Source organism: Callionymus lyra, chromosome 1 (assembly GCF_982586985.1).
Source record: "Callionymus lyra chromosome 1, fCalLyr1.hap1.1, whole genome shotgun sequence".
Lineage (NCBI taxonomy): Eukaryota > Metazoa > Chordata > Actinopteri > Syngnathiformes > Callionymidae > Callionymus > Callionymus lyra.
In genome coordinates, this window is record NC_141818.1 from 36,435,305 (window position 1) to 36,461,578 (window position 26,274).

A 26,274-nucleotide genomic window follows, 5' to 3' on the forward strand; every position below is an offset into this window, starting at 1 on the left:
TATGACACTAATCGCACACTAGTAAAACATGTGGCACACAGGTATGACACTAATCGAACACTAGTAAAACATGTGGCACACAGGTATGACACTAATCGCACACTAGTAAAACATTTGGCACACAGGTATGACACTAATCGCACACTAGTAAAACATGTGGCACACAGGTACGACACTAATTGCACACTAGTAAAACATGTGGCACACAGGTACGACACTAATCGCACACTAGTAAAACATGTGGCACACAGGTATGGCACTAATCGAACACTAGTAAAACATGTGGCACACAGGTATGACACTAATCACACACTAGTAAAACATGTGGCCCACAGGTATGACAGTAATCGCACACTAGTAAAACATGTGGCACACAGGTATGACACTAATTGCACACATGTAAAACATGTGGCGCACAGGTATGACACTAATCGCACACTAGTAAAACATGTGGCACACAGGTATGACACTAATCGCACACTAGTAAAACATGTGGCACACAGGTATGACACTAATCAAACACTAGTAAAACATGTGGCACACGGGTATGACACTAATCGAACACTAGTAAAACATGTGGCACACAGGTACGACACTAATCGCACACTAGTAAAACATGTGGCACACAGGTATGACACTAATCGCACACTAGTAAAACATGTGGCACTGAAATGAGAATAACCACACACAAGTAAAACATGTGGCACTGAAATGACAATAATCACACACTAGTAAAACACGTGGCACACAGGTATGACACTAATCGCACACTAGTAAAACATGTCGCACTGAAATGACAATAATCACACACTAGTAAAACATGTGGCACTGAAATGACAATAATCACACACTAGTAATGCATGTGGCACTGAAATGACAATAATCACACACTAGTAAAACATGTGGCACTGAAATGACAATAATCACACACTAGTAAAACATGTGGCAAACGGGTATGACAATAATCACACACTAGTAAAACATGTGGCACATGGATATGACAATAATCACACACTAGTAAAACATGTGGCACTGAAATTACAATAATCACACACTAGTAAAACATGTGGCACTGAAATTACAATAATCACACACTAGTAAAACATGTGGCACTGAAATGACAATACTCACACACTAGTAAAACATGTGGCACACAGGTATGAGAATAATCACACACTAGTAAAACATGTGGCAAACAGGTATGACAATAATCACACACTAGTAAAACATGTGGCACACAGGTATGACACTAATCGCACACTAGTAAAACATGTGGCACTGAAATGACAATAACCACACACTAGTAAAACATGTGGCACACAGGTATGACAATAACCACACACTAGTAAAACAAGTGGCACTGAAATGACAATAATCACACACTAGTAAAACATGTGGCACACATGTATGACAATAATCACACACTAGTAAAACATGTGGCAAACAGGTATGACAATAATCACACACTAGTAAAACATGTGGTACTGAAATGACAATAATCACACACTAGTAAAACATGTGGCACTGAAATGACAATAATCACACACTAGTAAAACATGTGGCACACAGGTATGACACTAATCGCACACTAGTAAAACATGTGGCACACAGGTATGACACTAATCGCACACTAGTAAAACATGTGGCACACAGGTATGACACTAATCACATATTAGTAAAACATGTGGCACACAGGTATGACACTAATCACATATTAGTAAAACATGTGGCACACAGGTATGACACTAATCGCACACTAGTAAAACATGTGGCACACAGGTATGACACTAATTGCACACTAGTAAAACATGTGGCACACAGGTACGACACTAATTGCACACTAGTAAAACATGTGGCACACAGGTATGACACTAATCGCACACTAGTAAAACATGTGGCACACAGATACAACACTAATCGCACACTAGTAAAACATGTGGCACACAGGTATGACACTAATCGCACACTAGTAAAACATGTGGCACACAGGTATGACACTAATCACATATTAGTAAAACATGTGGCACACAGGTATGACACTAATCGCACACTAGTAAAACATGTGGCACACAGGTATGACACTAATTGCACACTAGTAAAACATGTGGCACACAGGTACGACACTAATTGCACACTAGTAAAACATGTGGCACACAGGTATGACACTAATCGCACACTAGTAAAACATGTGGCACACAGATACAACACTAATCGCACACTAGTAAAACATGTGGCACACAGGTATGACACTAATCGCACACTAGTAAAACATGTGGCACACAGGTATGACACTAATCGAACACTAGTAAAACATGTGGCACACAGGTATGACACTAATCGCACACTAGTAAAACATTTGGCACACAGGTATGACACTAATCGCACACTAGTAAAACATGTGGCACACAGGTATGACACTAATTGCACACTAGTAAAACATGTGGCACACAGGTACGACACTAATCGCACACTAGTAAAACATGTGGCACACAGGTATGGCACTAATCGAACACTAGTAAAACATGTGGCACACAGGTATGACACTAATCACACACTAGTAAAACATGTGGCCCACAGGTATGACAGTAATCGCACACTAGTAAAACATGTGGCACACAGGTATGACACTAATCACATATTAGTAAAACATGTGGCACACAGGTATGACACTAATCGCACACTAGTAAAACATGTGGCACACAGGTATGACACTAATTGCACACTAGTAAAACATGTGGCACACAGGTACGACACTAATTGCACACTAGTAAAACATGTGGCACACAGGTATGACACTAATCGCACACTAGTAAAACATGTGGCACACAGATACAACACTAATCGCACACTAGTAAAACATGTGGCACACAGGTATGACACTAATCGCACACTAGTAAAACATGTGGCACACAGGTATGACACTAATCGAACACTAGTAAAACATGTGGCACACAGGTATGACACTAATCGCACACTAGTAAAACATTTGGCACACAGGTATGACACTAATCGCACACTAGTAAAACATGTGGCACACAGGTACGACACTAATTGCACACTAGTAAAACATGTGGCACACAGGTACGACACTAATCGCACACTAGTAAAACATGTGGCACACAGGTATGGCACTAATCGAACACTAGTAAAACATGTGGCACACAGGTATGACACTAATCACACACTAGTAAAACATGTGGCCCACAGGTATGACAGTAATCGCACACTAGTAAAACATGTGGCACACAGGTATGACACTAATTGCACACATGTAAAACATGTGGCGCACAGGTATGACACTAATCGCACACTAGTAAAACATGTGGCACACAGGTATGACACTAATCGCACACTAGTAAAACATGTGGCACACAGGTATGACACTAATCAAACACTAGTAAAACATGTGGCACACGGGTATGACACTAATCGAACACTAGTAAAACATGTGGCACACAGGTACGACACTAATCGCACACTAGTAAAACATGTGGCACACAGGTATGACACTAATCGCACACTAGTAAAACATGTGGCACTGAAATGAGAATAACCACACACAAGTAAAACATGTGGCACTGAAATGACAATAATCACACACTAGTAAAACACGTGGCACACAGGTATGACACTAATCGCACACTAGTAAAACATGTGGCACTGAAATGACAATAATCACACACTAGTAAAACATGTGGCACTGAAATGACAATAATCACACACTAGTAATGCATGTGGCACTGAAATGACAATAATCACACACTAGTAAAACATGTGGCACTGAAATGACAATAATCACACACTAGTAAAACATGTGGCACACAGGTATGACAATAATCACACACTAGTAAAACATGTGGCAAACGGGTATGACAATAATCACACACTAGTAAAACATGTGGCACATGGATATGACAATAATCACACACTAGTAAAACATGTGGCACTGAAATAACAATAATCACACACTAGTAAAACATGTGGCACTGAAATTACAATAATCACACACTAGTAAAACATGTGGCACTGAAATGACAATACTCACACACTAGTAAAACATGTGGCACACAGGTATGAGAATAATCACACACTAGTAAAACATGTGGCAAACAGGTATGACAATAATCACACACTAGTAAAACATGTGGCACACAGGTATGACACTAATCGCACACTAGTAAAACATGTGGCACTGAAATGACAATAACCACACACTAGTAAAACATGTGGCACACAGGTATGACAATAACCACACACTAGTAAAACAAGTGGCACTGAAATGACAATAATCACACACTAGTAAAACATGTGGCACACATGTATGACAATAATCACACACTAGTAAAACATGTGGCAAACAGGTATGACAATAATCACACACTAGTAAAACATGTGGTACTGAAATGACAATAATCACACACTAGTAAAACATGTGGCACTGAAATGACAATAATCACACACTAGTAAAACATGTGGCACACAGGTATGACACTAATCGCACACTAGTAAAACATGTGGCACACAGGTATGACACTAATCGCACACTAGTAAAACATGTGGCACACAGGTATGACACTAATCACATATTAGTAAAACATGTGGCACACAGGTATGACACTAATCACATATTAGTAAAACATGTGGCACACAGGTATGACACTAATCACATATTAGTAAAACATGTGGCACACAGGTATGACACTAATCGCACACTAGTAAAACATGTGGCACACAGGTATGACACTAATTGCACACTAGTAAAACATGTGGCACACAGGTACGACACTAATTGCACACTAGTAAAACATGTGGCACACAGGTATGACACTAATCGCACACTAGTAAAACATGTGGCACACAGATACAACACTAATCGCACACTAGTAAAACATGTGGCACACAGGTATGACACTAATCGCACACTAGTAAAACATGTGGCACACAGGTATGACACTAATCGAACACTAGTAAAACATGTGGCACACAGGTATGACACTAATCGCACACTAGTAAAACATTTGGCACACAGGTATGACACTAATCGCACACTAGTAAAACATGTGGCACACAGGTACGACACTAATTGCACACTAGTAAAACATGTGGCACACAGGTACGACACTAATCGCACACTAGTAAAACATGTGGCACACAGGTATGGCACTAATCGAACACTAGTAAAACATGTGGCACACAGGTATGACACTAATCACACACTAGTAAAACATGTGGCCCACAGGTATGACAGTAATCGCACACTAGTAAAACATGTGGCACACAGGTATGACACTAATTGCACACATTTAAAACATGTGGCGCACAGGTATGACACTAATCGCACACTAGTAAAACATGTGGCACACAGGTATGACACTAATCGAACACTAGTAAAACATGTGGCACACGGGTATGACACTAATCGAACACTAGTAAAACATGTGGCACACAGGTACGACACTAATCGCACACTAGTAAAACATGTGGCACACAGGTACGACACTAATCGCACACTAGTAAAACATGTGGCACTGAAATGAGAATAACCACACACAAGTAAAACATGTGGCACTGAAATGACAATAATCACTCAATAGTAAAACATGTGGCACACAGGTATGACACTAATCGCACACTAGTAAAACATGTGGCACTGTAATGACAATAATCACACACTAGTTAAACATGTGGCACTTAAATGACAATAATCACACACTATTAATGCATGTGGCACTGAAATGACAATAATCACACACTAGTAAAACATGTGGCACTGAAATGACAATAATCACACACTAGTAAAACATGTGGCACACAGGTATGACAATAATCACACACTAGTAAAACATGTGGCAAACAGGTATGACAATAATCACACACTAGTAAAACATGTGGCACATGGATATGACAATAACCACACACTAGTAAAACATGTGGCACTGAAATAACAATAATCACACACTAGTAAAACATGTGGCACTGAAATTACAATAATCACACACTAGTAAAACATGTGGCACTGAAATGACAATAACCACACACTAGTAAAACATGTGGCACTGAAATGACAATAATCACACACTAGTAAAACATGTGGCACACAGGTATGACAATACTCACACACTAGTAAAACATGTGGCACACAGGTATGAGAATAATCACACACTAGTAAAACATGTGGCAAACAGGTATGACAATAATCACACACTAGTAAAACATGTGGCACACAGGTATGACACTAATCGCACACTAGTAAAACATGTGGCACTGAAATGACAATAACCATACACTAGTAAAACATGTGGCACACAGGTATGACAATAACCACACACTAGTAAAACATGTGGCACTGAAATGACAATAATCACACACTAGTAAAACATGTGGCACACATGTATGACAATAATCACACACTAGTAAAACATGTGGCAAACAGGTATGACAATAATCACACACTAGTAAAACATGTGGCACTGAAATGACAATAATCACACACTAGTAAAACATGTGGCACTGAAATGACAATAATCACACACTAGTAAAACATGTGGCACACAGGTATGACAATAATCACACACTAGTAAAACATGTGGCAAACAGGTATGACAATAATCACACACTAGTAAAACATGTGGCACATGGATATGACAATAATCACACACTAGTAAAACATGTGGCACTGAAATGACAATAATCACACACTAGTAAAACATGTGGCACACAGGTATGACAATATTCACACACTAGTAAAACATGTGGCACACAGGTATGACAATAACCACACACTAGTAAAACATGTGGCACACAGGTATGACAATAATCACACACTAGTAAAACATGTGGCACACAGGTATAACAATAATCACACACTAGTAAAGCATGTGGCACACAGGTATGACAATAATCACACACTAGTAAAACATGTGGCACTGAAATGACAATAACCACACACTAGTAAAACATGTGGCACTGAAATGACAATAATCACACACTAGTAAAACATGTGGCACATGGATATGACAATAATCACACACTAGTAAAACATGTGGCACTGAAATGACAATAATCACACACTAGTAAAACATGTGGCACACAGGTATGACAATAATCACACACTAGTAAAACATGTGGCACACAGGTATGACAATAATCACACACTAGTAAAACATGTGGCAAACAGGTATGACAATAATCACACACTAGTAAAACATGTGGCACACAGGTATGACTATAATCACACACTAGTAAAACATGTGGCACTGAAATGACAATAATCACACACTAGTAAAACATGTGGCACACAGGTATGACAATAATCACACACTAGTAAAACATGTGGCACTGAAATGACAATAATCACACACTAGTAAAACATGTGGCACACAGGTATGACAATAATCACACACTAGTAAAACATGTGGCAAACAGGTATGACAATAATCACACACTAGTAAAACATGTGGCACATGGATATGACAATAACCACACACTAGTAAAACATGTGGCACACAGGTATGACACTAATCACACACTAGTAAAACATGTGGCACACAGGTATAACAATAATCACACACTAGTAAAACATGTGGCACACAGGTATGACAATAACCACACACCAGTAAAACATCTGGCATTCAGGTATGATAATAATCACACACTAGTAAAACATGTGGCACTGAAATTACAATAACCACACACTAGTAAAACATGTGGCATTCAGGTATGACAATAACTGCACACTAGTAAAACATGTGGCACACAGGTATAACAATAATCACACACTAGTAAAACAAGTGGCACACAGGTATGACAATAATCACACACTAGTAAAACATGTGGCACACAGGTATAACAATAACCACACACTAGTAAAACATGTGGCACACAGGTATGACACTAACCACACACTAGTAAAACATGTGGCACACAGGTATGACAATAATCACACACTAGTAAAACATGTGGCACATGGATATGACAATAACCACACACTAGTAAAACATGTGGCACACAGGTATGACACTAACCACACACTGGTAAAACATGTGGCACACAGGTATAACAATAATCACACACTAGTAAAACATGTGGCACACAGGTATGACAATAACCACACACTAGTAAAACATGTGGCATTCAGGTATGACAATAACTGCACACTAGTAAAACATGTGGCACACAGGTATAACAATAATCACACACTAGTAAAACAAGTGGCACACAGGTATGACAATAATCACACACTAGTAAAACATGTGGCACACAGGTATAACAATAACCACACACTAGTAAAACATGTGGCACACAGGTATAACAATAACCACACACTAGTAAAACATGTGGCACACAGGTATAACAATAATCACACACTAGTAAAACAAGTGGCACACAGGTATGACAATAACCACACACTAGTAAAACATGTGGCACACAGGTATAACAATAATCACACACTAGTAAAACAAGTGGCACACAGGTATGACAATAACCACACACTAGTAAAACATGTGGCACACAGGTATAACAATAACCACACACTAGTAAAACATGTGGCACACAGGTATAACAATAACCACACACTAGTAAAACATGTGGCACACAGGTATAACAATAATCACACACTAGTAAAACATGTGGCACACAGGTATAACAATAATCACACACTAGTAAAACATGTGGCACACAGGTATAACAATAATCACACACTAGTAAAACATGTGGCACTGAAATGACAATAACCACATATAAACTGAAGCATTTGTTAAACTTATTTAACCTACTCTTCACACACATTTTAAACGTCTTGTGAGCACACAAAAAAAGTTTTAGTATTAAGTGAGTATCTTGCTCTCTGATACAAACTAGTGCGCACACTTATGAAACCTAGAAAAGTAGATTTGTCAAATACACTTCTCATATCACTGTAACACACTCTTGCAAACCAAACCCTTTGGAGCGTCTCGAGACATGTGTGCGAGTCGACGGCTTCACAACAAAGAAAACTGGTTCGACAAACACAAACTTAAGTATTTTCTTTCTTGGCCGACATACACGTGGAAACAGATTCAATATTTTCTGTCCGACTTCCTCCTCCTGGTCTTCACTCTCCCGCATGCGTGTGGTCAGTTGGTGACGACAGAACGGACTCTCCCTGTTTTGTCATGGCTCAGAAAACCTTTGTCTTCCTCCTCCTCCTCTTTTCTCATCCCCTTCTCATCATAGATAACACACCCAAATATGTCGTCGCAGGTTACACAAGAGAGTGAAGAAGAGTAAGAAACTATAAGTACTGAAGTAAACCATCGACTCAACAACAGGATGATTTAGTGCAGCCCGGTCCGTTCGGTCGACTTAAATATAGACTTAAAACACAGTTTTCAACAAAGCAAGTAGTGATTTTTCGATTGGTTGAACATCTGTCTTTAAGCTGTATTTTTAGACGCTCTGAGGTCCGTGTGGCTCGGCTGCAAACATCCCAGCCAGCTTTGATTCCACGGCCGCTTGAGTCTGTGCATGAACTTTTCATTACAAAAGGGTCTCGTGCAACTAACTTACTAACTAACTAACCAACTAATTTATGGCCAAGAAGAGGTTATTTTCTTATAAATACTTAAGTGATTAACATAAGAAAATCGATATTCAACCATTTTTGTTTTTAGTTATTATGTATTTGCTTTAAAATCATATTCTAGTTTTATCATTGTATTGTTTATCGTTTATATTTCAGTAAAGTGTGTATAAAATAAAATAATTACATTTTTGAACATGGGAATATTTGTTCATCTTTGTGTTGTAGTTCAACTTCCGGCCGCTTGCATTCACAACTCATAGGTACAATGAAATTGTGCAGGCTCCCTGCGATGACTGAGGATGAGAGGATACATCAACTTGGAGTCGACTGTATCCCCTTGTCCTCAGTGGCCAGGGGTTTCGCAGTATTTCATCGTTGCTTTAGCTGCGAAATTGGAAAATTGAATTGCGTCCCAAAAAGGAACACAGTGAATATTTACATGTTAATTGTAAATTTAAAAGAAATTAATTATTTTATTCAACACACATTTTTGGAACTATAAACCATAAAATAACTCTGGTAATACCCCAAAGAACTTTTGAAAATTAAAAAAAATCCATAAAGTTTTGTCAAAAATAAAATTGCGATATATCGTCGTATTGAAATTACTAAAAACCCATAGAATTTAGAATTTAATACTCCCATTAAAGAAAGTTTGGTGAATATAAATGTAGTAATTTTGTGGTCTTGATGTTTTTTAGCGTGACCTTAACGTTCCATGTTAAACATGAATCTTTAGAAAGTGGAAAAAAAACTGCGGTAGAAACCACTGGTTCCGATAACTATATTTCTTAAAATTGTCAAAATAAAAGAAGTATAAAACTCCAGTAGGTGATAAAATGTACAGTACGTTTTTAGTTTGAGCAGTAGTTAAAGATACTTATAGTGTTTGAAACAAACGTACATGAAGACTCTTGATCGGCTCTTTAGAAGCTTTAGAAAAAGTTTACAAAGTCCTTGTTTAATTTCACAATTACTTGTTCAAAAGTATGACTCTTCAACCTTTTATTCCCATCCTAGAATAGACATTCCATGAATTTTAGAATCAATTTTCTTCGTCTCTATCGGGACTTCTTTGATCCAAACTCTTTTAATAACCATTTGCGTGACAACAAAAACACCAGTGACGGTTTTCGTGTGTCAGCAGGTTTGTTGGAGCGTTTCACTGTCGGTTTGATCTTTTGTTCTCGTAACAACACGCCTCTTTCTGGACGGAAAAGTGATTCTGCCCTTCCTGAGCCATGCCAGCTCCTGCACACACACGCACACTAACACACTCACTAACACACTCACCTATACACACACACACACACACACACACACACCTATTCACACACACAGACATATGTAAACACATGTATACACACACGTACACATGTACACACACCAGTACACGCAAGTACACTGACACATACACACACATGTAAGCAAACATGTACACTCACCAGTACACGCAAGTACACTGACACATACACACACATGTAAGCAAACACGTACACACACCAGTACACACAAGTACACACACCCATACACACACGTGCGCACATACACACACACACACATATGGAAACACATGTACACACACAGACGTACACACACATGAACACACCAACACACGCAATTACACACACCCATACACCCCCCCCACACACACACAGATGTAAACACATGCAGTCAGAGACACTCACACACATATACACACGTACATAGACACATGGACATACACACATACACACAAATGTACACACCATGCACTCAAACACACATACATACACATGCACATACAAACGCACACTAACGTGCAAGAACACATGCACACATACACCACACACATACACACTCACACTTACACACACTAACATGGACACACGCATGGACACACCAGCTTGCACACACACACACAAATATGCACAAACACATGCACACATGCATACACATACACACAAGCATGCACACACACATACACAAACACTTGCACACCTACCCACACACACAAATACGAAAAACACACATACCCACTCACACACTCACACACTCACACACTCACACACTCACACACTCACACACTCGCACCAAATCATTTCTCCTTCAGTGTTGGTCCAAGATTCTTGACCCAGACTTGAACTGAACAGGAGATCCCACCACCTTCTCCGTCGGCCCCTGAAGGCACCATCGGAATACTTACCTCTCATTGGAATACTTACCTCTCTTTTGTTTGGAGCCGTGACAGAGCAGCGCCGCAGGGAGGACGACAGGAAACCCAAGCGATGGTTTCTCTTTGTCTCATCCCTTCTTTATTTGCCGCCCGAGGCCGTCGTGTTGTTTTCAGGACGACAAGAAAGATGAGGATTTTTTTTTTTTACGATCGGTGTGATAAACTTTTTTTGTTTTTGTCGACGTTGTCGACTAAATCTGTGCACATGATACACAACCACTACTACACAGTCGCATAAAAAACAAGTTAAAAAAAATGTGTGTGAAACTATTTAATGTTATCAGTAACTTATCTTAAGGATAGATATTTGAAAAAAACACATCTTAAAATAAGCTTTAAAAGATTCTGTATCCTCTTGTCCTCAGTCTTCTCTCACAGGATTTCGTTGTTCCTTTAGCTGCTTAGGGTGTAATGACTACCTTAAGTTAATTGTAAATTGAATTATTTTATTTCAAACACAGTTCATTAAAATATAAAACATAAAATAACTATTACTAACTAACTACTCACACACACACACACAGACAAAAGTAAAGGCCAAAGGTGTGTCATCTCTGTGTAACCTGAGTCGACACGCCGCTGCCTAGGATTATCAGTGAATAATGACGCACACGTTTTACTTGTAAAGGTTTTTAAGAACATATTACACTAGCATTTACACAAAACAATTCAACAAAAAACATCATCAGGGCCACTTTCGGTTCATTCTCTGGACACATTTGGCCCCCGGACCTCAGTCATTAACTACGTCTATGAAAAAAACGATGTTTCTTTTTTAATAAAAGAGTTTTTAAATAATAATTGTATTTTAATAAAGTGCAAAGACACTTGTAGAAGTAGCGATGGAGGTCTGAAGATCACTGTGAAATCACAGAGCAGATCAGTCAGTAATCGATGCGTGCAGATGTGGAGACAACACACTCTTCTCACGTTCCATCATCAGAGACACACAAAAGACACACAAAAGACACACACTGACAGGAGGGCGACCAGACTGTGATGGAATCGCGGTGGAATGTGATCTGTCAGGTGCCAAGAAACAAAACAAAGCGCCCTAGAAAGCTGCAGTTCTGTGTTGTCGTCAATAGAGGGCGCCATCGAGTTTAAATGTTCCTCAATGGTTCCTTTACCTTTTCTGAGAAGCTGCGACACGCGCCTCCAAAATAGTGTGACAACGAAAAGGGCGGGAAAGAAAAGAAAAATAATAATTTAAAGTGTTTTTGTTTTGTCAGCCGTCCGTGCTGGACAACCTGCTGACCTCCATGAAGTTCGTCCTGCACGGCATGGGCGTCCTGCGCATCAACCTGTTCAACAGCAGGAACAAGGTGGACACACACACACACGCGCACACACGCGCACACACATACATACATACTACAAACACATACACACATACAGTACATACTACAAACACACACACATACATGCTACAAACACACACACATACATGCTACAAATACACACACATACATACTACAAACACACACACACACACACACACACACACACACACACATACGTGCTACAAACACACACACATACATACATAGTACAAACACACACACAAACATGCTACAAATACACACACATACATACTACAAACACACACACGCACACATACATACGTGCTACAAACACACACACGTGCTACAAACACACACACGTGCTACAAACACACACACATGCTACAAACACACACACATACATGCTACAAACACACACACATACATGCTACAAATACACACACATACATACTACAAACACACACACACACACACACATACGTGCTACAAACACACACACATACATACATAGCACAAACACACACACATACATGCTACAAATACACACACATACATACTACAAACACACACACATACATACATGCTACAAACACACACACGCACACATACATACGTGCTACAAACACACACACATACATACATGCTACAAACACACACACACGCACACATACATACGTGCTACAAACACGCACACATACATACATACTACAAACACACACACACGCACACATACACACATGCTACAAACACACACACGTGCTACAAACACACACACGTGCTACAAACACACACACATACATGCTACAAACACACACACATACATGCTACAAATACACACACATACATACTACAAACACACACACACACACACACACACACACACACACACACACACACACACACACACACACACACACACACACACATACGTGCTACAAACACACACACATACATACATAGCACAAACACACACACATACATGCTACAAATACACACACATACATACTACAAACACACACACATACATACATGCTACAAACACACACACGCACACATACATACGTGCTACAAACACACACACATACATACATGCTACAAACACACACACACGCACACATACATACGTGCTACAAACACACACACATACATACATACTACAAACACACACACAAGCACACATACATACGTGCTACAAACACACACATACATACATGCTACAAACACACACACACGCACACATACATACGTGCTACAAACACACAAACATACATACATAGTACAAACACACACACATACATACATAGTACAAACACACACACATACATGCTACAAATACACACACATACATACTACAAACACACACACGCACACATACATACGTGCTACAAACACACACACGTGCTACAAACACACACACGTGCTACAAACACACACACGTGCTACAAACACACACACATGCTACAAACACACACACATACATACTACAAACATACACACACATGCTACAAACATACACACATACATACTACAAACATACACACACACATGCTACAAACAAACACACACACATGCTACAAACACACACAGACACATGCTACAAACACAGACACATGCTACAAACACACACACACATGCTACAAACACACACACACACACATACGTGCTACAAACACACACACATACATACATAGTACAAACACACACACACACACACACACATACGTGCTACAAACACACAAACACACACACATGCTACAAACACACACACACATGCTACAAACACACACACACACACACACATACGTGCTACAAACACACACACATACATACATAGTACAAACACACACCCGCACACATACATACGTGCTACAAACACACACACGTGCTACAAACACACACACATACATACATGCTACAAACACACACACACATGCTACAAACACAAACACACATACATACTACAAACACACACACACACATGCTACAAACACACACACACATGCTACAAACACACACACACATGCAACAAACATACACACATACATACTACAAACATATACACGCACATGCTACAAACAAACACACACACATGCTAAAAACACACACAGACACATGCTACAAACACACACACATGCTACAAACACACACACATGCTACACACACACACAGACACATGCTACAAACACAGACACATGCGACAAACACACACACACATACATACTACAAACAAACACACACATATGCTACAAACACACACACTTGCTACAAACACACACATACATTCTACAAACACACACACACACACTGTGACACACACACAAAGGCTACCAACACACACAGATTATACAAACACACACCCACACATGCTAAAACACACATAAGAACATGCTATTAACACACGCCCGTCATAAAACACACTCACACACGCATGCTGCAATATATTGCTTTTTATTCACCACGACCCCCCCCCCTCTCTCTCTGCAGGTCCACGCTCACTCAGTGCTGTCTTGCGGCCGAAGTTTTGACGAAGACCAGGTCCTGTTCCCCTTCCTGAGCCACGCCCTGACGTGCCTGTGGGCCGACCAGGGCGTCAGAGCGGCGGCGTCTCGCGGCTACGAGTACGAGCTCAACGACTCGGCGCTGTAGTAAGTCCAGAGCTCACGCCGCGCCGCGGACACACACCGTCGCGGGGGTCTAATGATCTAATGAGCTCGAATTAGTGGCCGATGGTGGGCCGCCTGCTCGCTGTCACATGACATCAAGTTCTTTTAATTGTCTTGAACACGTGCAAAGACCCTTTTTATTTTATTCTTTAGACGTGAGGAGTTTTATTTATTTAGACGTGAGGAAGGAGGACGAGCAGCGACTCTCCAGGAGGCCGTCGGCTCTCGTCCTCCGCCCGACCAGAGGCCTCCACACTGGGGTGATCCACACCGACAGCTGCCCCCCGTAACCCACTGTGACCACCAGCTCGTGTCAGCGGACGCCTTCTGATGCGACGTCACTGAGCGAAACATCCACTGGAGTGACTCGTATAACTCAGCAGCTCGTAAATGTGAATAACGTTTAAAAAAAAGATTGATTTATGAGCCGTCAGTGATGAGAAATGACCTTTAATATGATATAAAATATACTAAAATAACAAGGATGGAATAACTGTTTTACAAATAATAATATTTCCCTGATATTGATCAAATTAAAAGATTAATTTAAAAACTCGACACACAAATATGTTGAGGTGATGACAGTATAGAATAAATATTGTTCTATTGGTCAATACACAAAGTCCCTGCCCACTAGTAAGTAAGTAAGTAATTTGTATTTGTTTAGCGCTTTTCCAGACCAGGGTCACAAAGCGCTTAAACAATCAAAACAATATTCAATAAAGTATATATTTTAAAGATCAAGATAAAACTGATAACACAACAGGAGTTCCAGAAACTCAAGGAAAAGCCTGAACAAATAAAAACGTCTTAAGATGTTTCTTAAAGGAGTAAGATAGTAGATCAAGAAAAACTTCGAAAAGGTTTTCTAAGATACTTCGTTATTTAAACGGGATAGACTGGAACTTTTTCATGATCTGCTGTTGAGATTGAACTTGCTAATTGCTAGCCAGACAAAGCTAAGTGTTAGCAATGTAAATGCTAAATGCTAGCTAGAAATGCGAAAAGGCTAGCACAACGAGCTAAATGCTAACAAGAAAATGTGAAATGATGCAAAAGAAAATGTTTAAATGTTAGAAAAAATGCGAAATGCCAGATGTTTGCAAGTGAAAAATTCTAAATCCTACACAAATTTTAAAAAAAGTATTGTTAGAAAAAGAAAAATGCTAAATCCTATACAAATTAAAAAAAAGTATTATTAGAAAAAGAAAAATTCTAAATCCTATACAAATTTAAAAAGGTATTATTAGAAAAAGAACATTTCTAAATCCTACACAAATGTAAAAATGAAATGTTAGAAAAAGAAAAATTCTAAATCCTATACAAATGTAAAAATGTAATCTTGGAAAAAGAAAAATGCTTAATCCTGTACAAATGGAAAATAGTTTATTATTTAGGAAACTAATCGACATCTGAAATCTCAGCGAACCAGAGGTTACGAGAGCGGAGTCTGTTATGATTCAATAATGGCTTCACTCCTCTTCAGCAATAATAAATATTCAAAAGAGTATAAATAAAAGGAAAGTTATTAAATCCTTAAAAAAACAAGTTTGAATCAGAGTCGACTTGGTTAAGAAAAGGGCAGAAAACTTTTTTTATAAAAAAAAAAAGAAAGAAATCATTCAGGTTTTGAGAGGAAACCGGAGTGTCAGGAGAGACTGGTGACTGTACCAACTCTTACTTTCAAGTCAACATATCAATGTTGTGTCTTGGTGTTAGTGCTGGATTGTGTGTGCGTCTCAAACAACAGGTTTGCTCTCAAACAAACACACAATCACGGCCATTTGTGTGTGTGTGTGTGAGTGTGTGTGTGTGTGTGTGTGTGTGTGTGTGTGTGTGTGTGTGTGTGTGTGTGTGTGTGTGTGTGTGTGTGTGTGTGTGTGTGTGTGTGTGTGTGTGTGTGTGTCCCTCAGTGTGTGAACATGATAAACCAACGTTGTGATGTGCGCCCCCTTCGGCTCAAGTCTTATCACTGCACACCTGATTGTGACACCAGTTGTTTCTTCTTCTTTTGATCTCATGTTTTTCCTGAAGTTAAAAAAATCTCTCTCTCTCTCTCTCTCTCTCTCTCTCTCTCTCTCTCTCTCTCTCTCCTCTCCGTGACCTCCAGTTTCTTCGAGAACATGCCTCGCATCACGTCTCTCGACTACATTCCCACGGAGACGGATGTTCTGCGAGTGCGCCTGAGGACCACCGGCGTGATCGAGACCCAGTTCAAAGTCAACCACCTCGTCTTCAGGTAACTCCCTCTCTACCGCCCCCTGGTGTTCAAGCGCGAGGTCCCTTCCGTGGCCCCTTCTTATCGGCCTCTCCAGTCATGTGATCGACTCGGATGTCGGATTAAGACGCCAGAGATCATGCGATACGTCAACTTCTACTGTCACACACATGCCTTATCAGTGGAGCTGCAGAGTTGATATTTGATCGATCAGTGACGCAGCAGCTGCTTTCCTTCAATAATCGCTCGTCGTGACCTTGACGTGAATAAACATCCATCATTTTACTAATGAAAGTTTAAATCACAGCAACGTCTCAAGTCTTCTTTCTTTTAAAAAAAAAAGAAGCAAAATCGATGCATGACATGTTGTCAGTAGAAATAACAATGCAGCTGCAGCACTGAGTTCACTGAGAGGGCGTGGGACGTCTCATTTCATGTTATGTTGTTGAAAAATCCATTTGTGTGGAGATTTTGCTGTTTGATTCCATACACACATGTGCATATTCATTTAAGTAACTATCAATGCTACACATTTACAATCCCGTATACACATTTACAATCCTGTATACACAATTACAATCTCTTATACACATTTACAATCCAATAAACATGTTTTCAATCCCGTATACACATTTACAATCCCAAATACACATTTATAATCACATATACACATTAACAATCCCGTATACACATTTAAAATCCTGTCTACACAATTCAAATCTCCTATACACATTTACAATCCAATAAACACGTTTACAATCCCATATACACATTTACAATCCCAAATATACATTTACAATCACATATAGACATTTATATTCCCTTATATACATTTACATTCCCATATATACATTTACAATCCCATATACATATTTACATTCCCATATACACATTTACATTCCCATATACATATTTACATTCCCATATACATATTTACATTCCCATATACACATTTACATTCCCATATACACATTTACATTCCTATATGTACATTTACAATCCCATATACACATTTACAATCCAATAAACATGTTTTCAATCCCGTATACACATTTACAATCCCAAATACACATTTATAATCACATATACACATTAACAATCCCGTATACACATTTAAAATCCTGTCTACACAATTCAAATCTCCTATACACATTTACAATCCAATAAACACGTTTACAATCCCATATACACATTTACAATCCCAAATATACATTTACAATCACATATAGACATTTATATTCCCTTATATACATTTACATTCCCATATATACATTTACAATCCCATATACATATTTACATTCCCATATACACATATACATTCCCATATACATATTTACATTCCCATATACATATTTACATTCCCATATACACATTTACATTCCCATATACACATTTACATTCCTATATGTACATTTACAATCCCATATACACATTTACAATCCCAAATATACATTTACAATCACATATAGACATTTATATTCCCTTATATACATTTACATTCCCATATATAAAGTACCAATCCCATATACACATTTACAATCCCATATACACATTTAGAATCTCATATACACATTTAGAATCCCATATATAAAGTACCAATCCCATATACACATTTATTATACCATGTACACATTAACAGTCCTGTATACACATTAAGAATCCCATATAAACATTTAAATCCCACAATAAATAATAAAGTAAGTAACAATTCATGATACATATCTACAATCCCATATACACATTTACAATACCATTACATAGTATAATTTTTCTAAATCCATGTACACATAAACAAATATTTTTTGACAATAATTTGTTCAAGTTCAAAAGTATGCTGTGTTCACATTGATAAATCAATTTACATATTTATTCTGTGCACAATTCTACGTAGTTAGAATCTTTGATAAGAGAAACACTAACAACAGGCGAAATAGATTTTTTTCAACATGAAGATACTTTGATTGACTTCATCTGAGGAGGAATATTAGATTCCTTCAATCTTAACCGCATTAAAACATGTGTTCTTAAGAATAAACAATTAATCTTCTGCTGGAAATGTTGTCTCTCTGTTATGACAGCAGCATGATGGATTTTCTCTTCTCCAGAGTTTTGCTTTTATTACATTAAATTGAGCCTCTGAAGGTGAACAGGATGCGTTTTGCGTCTGGAAATCTGATCATATTTTAGTAACACGTACCTGAGCAGCTCATCCTCTCCACAGTTTGACATTTTAATCACCTGAGCGTCTCTGTGCGACACATTACCTCATAAAATAGACTGATTCATATAGTTGATTCATCAACCGTCGACGCCTTCACAGGTGTGTGTGTTTCATTTCGACGCTTGATAGCAGTCCATTAGGAAAAGTTTGAACACTTTGTTCAGATGTGAATTCCTCTCTTCTTCTCCTCAGAGTGGCGACGTTTGCGTCAGCGTTTATTGTTTATTTATCTTTGATTTTTTTTCTTTTCGTTTTGGGTTTTGGCGTCAGTTTTGAGGAGGCTCCACCGGGAGGCCCCGGGACGCGAGTCTCGACTCCTTCTCCTTCTCACCAGCCGGTGTTTAAGGGAGATAAATATTTGGTTGATTGACGCCCGTGTGTGTGTGTGTGTGTGTCGAGGAGAGACCCTCGAGCTGATGGAGAGCTTAGCATAAATGAATACCATTATTTCAAAGTTGGCATCAAGAGGGTCATTAAAGAAACATTTTTGTTTTGTAAGCAGTCTTAAGAAAACATGTTGAGAAAGGTCAAAACCTTAGATTATATTAAATTAAATATAAACACACACACACACACACAATATTCTCAAATTTAGTCGATTGTTATCGGTTGAAACAAGAAGGATTTGGATGTCTCAGGTTTACCAGAGGGAGGGTCCTACGGAAAAAAAGCTTAATTTAGATGATTGTATACTTAATTTTGACCCATTTCATTATATGAATAATAGCCTTTTTTTTTTTAAAGAAATGCTATAAAATGAGAGAGAAAGTATAAAATGAAAGAAAATACTACATTTAAGCAAGCTAAAACTGCTAGCAAAAAATGCTAAATGTAAGCAAAATAAAATGCTAGCAAAAAAGCGAAATACATGCAATGGAAAACTGCTTAATATTATCAAAAAAGTGAAATGCATGCAAAAATAAAAATACTAAATGTAAGAAAAAGGAAAATGGTTAATGATTGCAAATAAAAATGTTAGCGAAAGAAAAATGCAAATGGAAGCAAAAGAAAATCTAAATGTTAGCAAAGTAAAACTGCTGAACGCTGGCAAAAAAAACATTCTAAATGTTAGTTAAATAAAAATGCTAATTGCTAGCAAAGTAGCTAAAAACATGTAAAAGAAAAAAGCTTAATTTTAACAAAAATGCATAAAAAAAAAGAAAAAGCTATCTGTTAGCAAGAGAAAAGGAATTAATACTTGCAAATAAAAATGTTGGCAAAAGAAAATCGTTGATTGATGCAAAACATAATACATTTAAGTGAAACCAATATGCTTAATGCTAAATACATGCGAATTAAAGAAAATAATGCGCAAAAAAGGTTCTAAATGCTAGCATAATAAACAAAGCTAAATGCTAGCAAAAATGGTAAATATTGGCAAAAGTAAAAAAAAAAGCTCCATCTAACAACAATAAAAAAAAAATGATAACTGTTTGTTTAAGATAAATGCTAAATGTTAGCCAAAGAAAACATCCTTTAAATCTTACTTAATGGTATTTTATTTGTTTATTTTTTATTTATTTATTTGTATATGTTTTCTTCCAAACATAAAAGTGTGTATCTTATATTTAACAGAGTTAATGTGTAATTGGATTTCTGCTTGACGATGATATTATCCTGCAGAATAACATTAGAGTCATGCAGGAAGTTTACACAGACTGAGTGTCTGCTGCAACATTGTAGCTGGAACTACTTTAGATTAAAGATTTTGTTGTAAGAATGTTGACAGGATCTTTTTGTGAACGATATGATGTTGTTGCTAATAAATCGAAGCTCATGTGTCTCAGAATGAATCACATTCTTCAGAGATCAAGGACGTTCTGCATGTTCTTGTTTCCTGTGATTCCTGCCGTCCAGGCTTCCTCTCAGGAACGTTAGCTGCATGAATGCTGACGGAGAAGACGCGTGTGATGCCGCATCAGGATAAAAACACCGGGAGTCCTGTTGCGTTTCTCTCCGGATCCTTTGGAGATGTCTGACCTTTTACTTTTTGGACACTCCATGTTGTCGCGTCAGCGAGCGTCGACGCTCGCACCGAATAACTGAATTGACTTCAATAACTGATCTCAGACCGTGTTCGCACTTCAGCCATTTTTCTGCCCGTTGGCATCTTAAGTGGAAAATCTCTGAATGGATTTTAAAAATAATATCAATGAATGTTGATATTAGAAAAAAGAAACGATGATTCATCTTCTCTACAGCTCATATCTTAACCCTCCTTATTACAATAAAATAACCTTTGAGTCCATGGAGACGATCTTCTTTGACAGGATACACAAGAGTGTATACATCAGTACACATGTTCTAATATATATATATATATATATGTGTGTGTCAGAGAGTCAGAAAAACACTTTTAGTCTCACTGATAATCACTATCAATCCAATATCAGTTTTATTTGGAGGTTATCGAGCGTTTTTCTTTTCTCTGAATCCACATTCCGTGCTTGGTTTCCAGGATGTATGACGTCGGGGGTCAGAGGACCGAGCGGAGAAAATGGATCGGATGTTTCGAGGACGTGAGGGCGGTTCTGTTCGTGGTGTCGCTCAGTGGTTACGACATGACTCTGATGGAAGATCCTGCCATGGTAAGAAAAACAATGACAGTGATGGCAAAATTAAAATGATGCTAGTGCTAGAAAAAAAAGCTAAATCTTTGCATAAGATAATGCTGATACATGCTAACTTAAACATGCTATTTTATATATGTTCGTAAAAGTTAATGCTAAATGTCAGCTAAAAAAGAATGCTTAGTGCTAGCAAAAACTGCTAAATTTTAGCAAAAGAAAATGCTAAATGTAACCAAAATGAAAAAATGCTAAATATAAGCAAAACTGTTAAATGTTAGCCAAAGGAATAAAAATGCTAAATGTAAGTAAAGGAAAAATGCTAAATGTAAGCTAATTTGCTAAATGTAGCCAGAATAGTAAATGAAATAAATTTAATAAAATAAAAAATAAATAAAATTTAAGCAAAAGAAAAAAAAATGCCAGCAAAAGTGCTATATGTAGACACCACCGTTACATGATAGCAAAAAAAAGGAGAAAAAAATAGCTAAATATAAGCAAAAGAAAAAATGCTAGCAAAAAATACATTATGTTAGTAAAACTGCTAAATGTTAGCAAAAGAAAAAATGCAAAATGTAATCAAAACTGCTATAGGTTGGCAAAAGAAAAACTGCAAAATGTAAGCAAAAATACAAAATGTTAGCAAAAGAAAAACATGCTAACTTTTTGAAGAAAGAAAATGCTAAGTGTAAGCAAAAATGTTAAATGTAAGCAAAAGAAAATATACTAGCAGAAATACTATATCTAAGTAAAACTGCTAACATTTAGCAGTTTTACAGTTTTAAGTATAAAAATGCTAAATATAAGCAAAAATGCTAAAAGTTATCAAAAGAAAGTAATGCTTAATGTAGGCAAAAATGCTAGATGATAGAAAAAGAAAAAAAATGCTAAATGTAAGCACAAATGTTACATTTGAGCAAAAGAAAATATGCTAGCAAAAATAATATTTCTAAGAAAAACTGCTAAATGTTAGCGGAGGAAAAAAAAGCCAAATCCAAGCAAAACTGCTAAATGTACGCAAAGGAAAAATTTATAGCAAAAAAATACTATTTACTCACCTGCAGGTTACTACTCTATACCAAATTACAATTTCGTCGGAACGACAGACTTCATAAAAAAGGGGGGTGAATCTCCTGAAATGTCTTTTAATATCATTGTACTTTATAGGCCACCTAGTGAAAACGATGTTTTATTTCACGTGTTGAAGGATGTTCTCAAAGCCTGTCATAACAAAGAAACAATACTAATGGGTGACTTCAACTTAAATTGGTTAGATAAAGCTCGCTCCAGTAAGTTAAGTCTCTCATGAAACAATTCAATCTAACCCTAATGATAAAGAAACCAACGAGGATTACTAGCTCCTCAAAAACACTCTTGGACTTAATTGAACAATTGTGATCGTGTTAGTAAACCTACAACTTAACTACTGGGGTGTCGGACCACAATTTAACCCTGGTCTCAAGGCAACTCTCAACAACTCGATACAGAAATCTAAATAGAGAAAAAGGTCTTTATTTCATGTATTCCAAAGCGTGACATGGAGTTGTTAAATACTGAAATAAATAATACTGTCCAAAATGAGTTTGTTTGTGGCCAGGACACTCAAAAGTGCCATCACTCAAATCCTTCTTAAATTCACCAAAAACACAGTTGCAAAACTTCAAAAGTAAAAAATCCTTACCATGGCTCAATGAGAGGTTATGGCTTTTAATGAAGGAAATAGATGCTGCCCTAAAAAAGGATCTGAAATGTTGTCTGCGGACTGATCAGCTGATGTTCAAAAGCCTCAGAAATAAAGTCACTGGACAGCTGAGAAAAGCAAGAGCAAACTTTTTCTTAGAAATAATAAAACAAGCTATAGGAAACAGTAAAATGATATGAAAGTCAATTGACAAATTATCAGGAAAAGAAACGGACTATAAATGAAACTATAGAACTTAACATAAATTCCATTAACACTATGTCTTCTCCTGGAACTCAAGCCACTGTCAAAGACAGATTAAAAGTTGCCTCTTTTCATTTACTTTTTTATCACGTCAATTACACAACTGAGCAGCCACTTAAACCTAGAGCTGCCTTCAACGCCACCGGACGCATCTATGAGGGCTTGAGGCCATTACATCCTCCCCCTGGAGGACGACAAAACGTCACCTTTCAAACCCTGTACAACGGGCGTCCCACAAGGTTCTATTCTAGGGCCGTTACTATTCCGCTTGTACATCAACGATCTACCCCCCATCTGTCACAATATGGAGATGATGACATGGTCTTCTTTACACAAGTGTCCTTCCAAATATCCACGTGGATAATTTCACAATCAAAAATGTTGAGGAAGTGAAATACTTACACTTAATTTTTAAAAGAATGTGAAAATTTTAATCCTTACACAGATTTTAAATTGTCTCTTTTTTTTCTTCATTCTGCTCCAGAATCGTCTGCAAGAGAGCATGAAGCTCTTCTCCTCCATCTGCAACAACGTCTTCTTCCGCTGCACATCCATGGTGAGGAGCGTGACTGAGGGTCACGTCTGAGCAGACAAATCACATTTCAAGCTCAAACACAACAGACCTGCCGCCCGTCACTTGTAATTAAAACAGCGGCCGTGATTACAAGATCCGTGACACTTTCCCCACTCAGTGTTTTTTTCCGTTAAAGTTTCCGCTAAATAATGGAGTTAAAACCATCGGGTCTTTCAATTCATTCCACTTACCTCGCTTTAAAAGCCGAGTTAGATGGCGAGTCGGTGGCCGCTGACAGTGATGTCAAATGTGTTTTCTCAACTTTCCAAAGGCCTGTCACGCCACATATTGTCTGCACCGGTTCGTAATTACTGAGATTAATCATTTTCGGGGGATTGATGCTAACTTTGGATTGACTGTTTATTGATTTATGGCGTTTTAATCATATGTCTGCTGAAGAGAGAATAATAGAATTGTCGCCATAAGTGTATGAATAAAGAGGTAAATATTAATATGTTTTCTTAAAAAAAAAAAGACATAGTATGTGAGTCATTTTATCTTCCAAAAACTTCCATTTTCTTTCAACCTAAGCCCTAACTTTATTTTGAAACGCAAAAGTAATGATTTATGCCCATACGGTAGTTACATTACGATCCCATCGCAGAGAGTAGATGACTTCATTCAAACCCTTCAGGAGCCAAGGTCTCAACAGACAATGTGCTATGTCTAAAATGGTCTTTAGCTTCCTTAATTAGCTTTAATGCTAGACTCTCATGAATTGGCTTCATTCTTAGCACAATTATTAGCTTCATGAATTAGCCAAATCTTTTACTTGATGAATAAGCCTTTCTTTGTCTTCATGAATTAGCTTCATAAATTAGCCTCTTTTTGTCTTCATGAATTAGCTTAATTATTAACTTCATTATTAGCTCCAGGAATTAGCTTAATTATTAGCTTCATAAATTAGCCTCGTTTTGGCTTCATTATTAGCTTTATAAATTAGCCTCTTTTTGTCTTCATGAATTGGGTTCATTATTAGCTTCATTATTAGCTCCAGGA

The 26,274-nt window shown here is 37.8% G+C and overlaps 1 protein-coding gene across 1 annotated transcript in view; it reads left to right on the forward strand.

Annotated features, from left to right (window-relative positions):
• Positions 1 to 26,274, forward strand: part of gnav1 (guanine nucleotide binding protein (G protein) alpha v1) — a 40,811-nt gene that overhangs the window by 11,946 nt on the left and 2,591 nt on the right. The window contains exons 3-7 of the mRNA XM_087805480.1: positions 13,016 to 13,108; positions 15,572 to 15,732; positions 17,861 to 17,989; positions 22,648 to 22,777; positions 25,186 to 25,257. Coding sequence (XP_087661606.1) covers positions 13,016 to 13,108; positions 15,572 to 15,732; positions 17,861 to 17,989; positions 22,648 to 22,777; positions 25,186 to 25,257 — 585 coding nt within the window. The remainder of the gene's footprint in view (positions 1 to 13,015; positions 13,109 to 15,571; positions 15,733 to 17,860; positions 17,990 to 22,647; positions 22,778 to 25,185; positions 25,258 to 26,274) is intronic.